Source organism: Cyprinodon variegatus, unplaced genomic scaffold (assembly GCF_000732505.1).
Source record: "Cyprinodon variegatus isolate N-32 unplaced genomic scaffold, C_variegatus-1.0 Scaffold1170, whole genome shotgun sequence".
NCBI classification, from domain to species: domain Eukaryota; kingdom Metazoa; phylum Chordata; class Actinopteri; order Cyprinodontiformes; family Cyprinodontidae; genus Cyprinodon; species Cyprinodon variegatus.
In genome coordinates this window covers 126,692-128,523 of record NW_015151623.1, presented here as the reverse complement: position 1 = coordinate 128,523, position 1,832 = coordinate 126,692, and the positions used below count along the sequence as shown (strand labels likewise).

General features: G+C 50.7%; 1 protein-coding gene across 1 annotated transcript in view; it reads left to right on the top strand.

The window, feature by feature from the left end:
* The first annotated feature begins 513 nt into the window (after window positions 1-513).
* The window catches only part of LOC107101899 (tumor necrosis factor ligand superfamily member 11-like), a 14,863-nt gene continuing 13,544 nt past the window's right edge, over window positions 514-1,832 (top strand). The window contains exon 1 of the mRNA XM_015400985.1: window positions 514-880. Coding sequence (XP_015256471.1) covers window positions 677-880 — 204 coding nt within the window. The 5' untranslated portion in view covers window positions 514-676. The remainder of the gene's footprint in view (window positions 881-1,832) is intronic.

The window sequence follows — 1,832 nt, the reverse complement described above, 5'->3', positions numbered from 1 at the left end:
GTGACGTCACTGCTGGAAGACGGCAGGAGGGAGGGGCTACTATATTTGGGTTATGAAAATTATTATTTCTATTTTTTACTGATTAAATTCCTTAAATCACTGCAAACATTAGTTTCAGCTATAAATAATGATCCATTTATTATTCCTCGCTGAACAGACCTTTTCTTTAATATAGCAAGTATGCTGTAAAAATAAAGGAAATTGAGATAAAAACGAATTAATTAAAAGCCATTAAAGTTGCTAAATGATTGATGTATTAGAAAAAAAATCCAAAATGAGGTTTTAAACAGTTAAACTGCACAGATTGATAAAGCTGAGATTACAGAGACTTTTGGTCTTAATCCGTCTGATCTCATCTGTGCTGCGCAGATAATTCAGCCTCATCTCTGTGTCATCGGGGGGTGGGGACCCACGGGAGGCGTGGGCTGCATGACAAGCCTGCTGGAGCCTCGGGGGCCATAAAGAGCCCCGCATCACCTGCAGCGCTCAGGTCGGCCGGTTCCTGCGCTCTACCGCTTCATCTGACTGACAGCCGCAGGGTCGCTGTGATTGGCTGAGCTCGGCTTCAGCCAACCCACCGCTGACTTCAGGGACTCTCTCTGACTCGGCTTCCTTCCTCGCTGTGAGTCTGGGACCTGTCCCCGGAGCTGATCGGAGCAGAGACGGAGCGCGCGCCATGGCAGCTACGCACAGCAGCGAGTACCGAGCCTACCTGCGGAACACGGTGGACATCGAGGCGGCGCAGCCGCGCTTCCCGCCGGTTCCGAGCTCGGAGCCCACATACCGATCGCTGCTTATCGGGACCCTGGCTGTTATGGGACTGCTGCAGGTGGCCTCCAGCGTCGCGATCTTATTGCACCTGACCGGTTACCTGCAAGAGGTAGGCGCCACTGGCCGCGCGGGGCCCGGGGCCTCTGCTCTCCTCTGTGAAACATTCACTGGCCCCCCCACCGTGACAGGAGTTTGGCTCCAAACCTGTTTGTTTGCAGATTTACTCACCGACAGAAAGTTCACATGTGCGGCAAAATGGGGGCTCTTTGCGCAACCGAACGGCGCCATAAAGTTGGAGATAAGCTGCAGCTTTTTGCAGCTTTCTGAAGTTTTCTGCAGCTTTCTGAAGTTTTCTGCAGCTTTCTGAAGTTTTCTGCAGCTTTCTGAAGTTTTCTGCAGCTTTTTGCAGCTTTCTGAAGTTTTCTGCAGCTTTCTGAAGTTGTGTCAGAGGTGAGGCAGACGGATCTGCTGCGCTTCGGCTTGGAGCGCTGCGCTCTCTGCCTCTTTGAAGGCGCTGATCGCACCAGGAGCCCCCAGAGCAGATGAATGATTTGCCTGACATCGTTTTTTTTTTTACAAGGTCTGCGCTGCGCTCGGATGACATCAAGCAGACGTCCTCTGCTAAGGCAAATGTCAGCTCCTGCCTTGCCTTGTTTGCAGATTGCAGATGTTTTCACTTGAAGCTGCCGTCCCTCCTGCACATGTTTACATGCCATCAGCGGCTATTTATGAGGCACCAGTTGTAAACTTTGGAGGAGAAGCAGAGCTGTTTTTCCAGAGAGGTCTGGTGGAGTTCAAGTGCTTTTAGCTTGTTATTCTTGTGAGGAATGCAGTCAGTCTTAGGATGCTCTCTGTCCGGGTGACAGCTGTCTGGGGTTGTCTGACAACCTTGTGACGGTTTTGTAGCTGAATAATTGTCAAGTCAGAACAAGCAAACGGAGCAGACTGAGCAGTCCTCCAGGTGAGTTCACCTGAGGAGCGTCTGTTCCCGGGTGGTGGCAGAGAGAGAGAAAGGGAAAGGAGAGTTTGTATCTATGCTTCTTTTTCTATGTCTGCTTCTG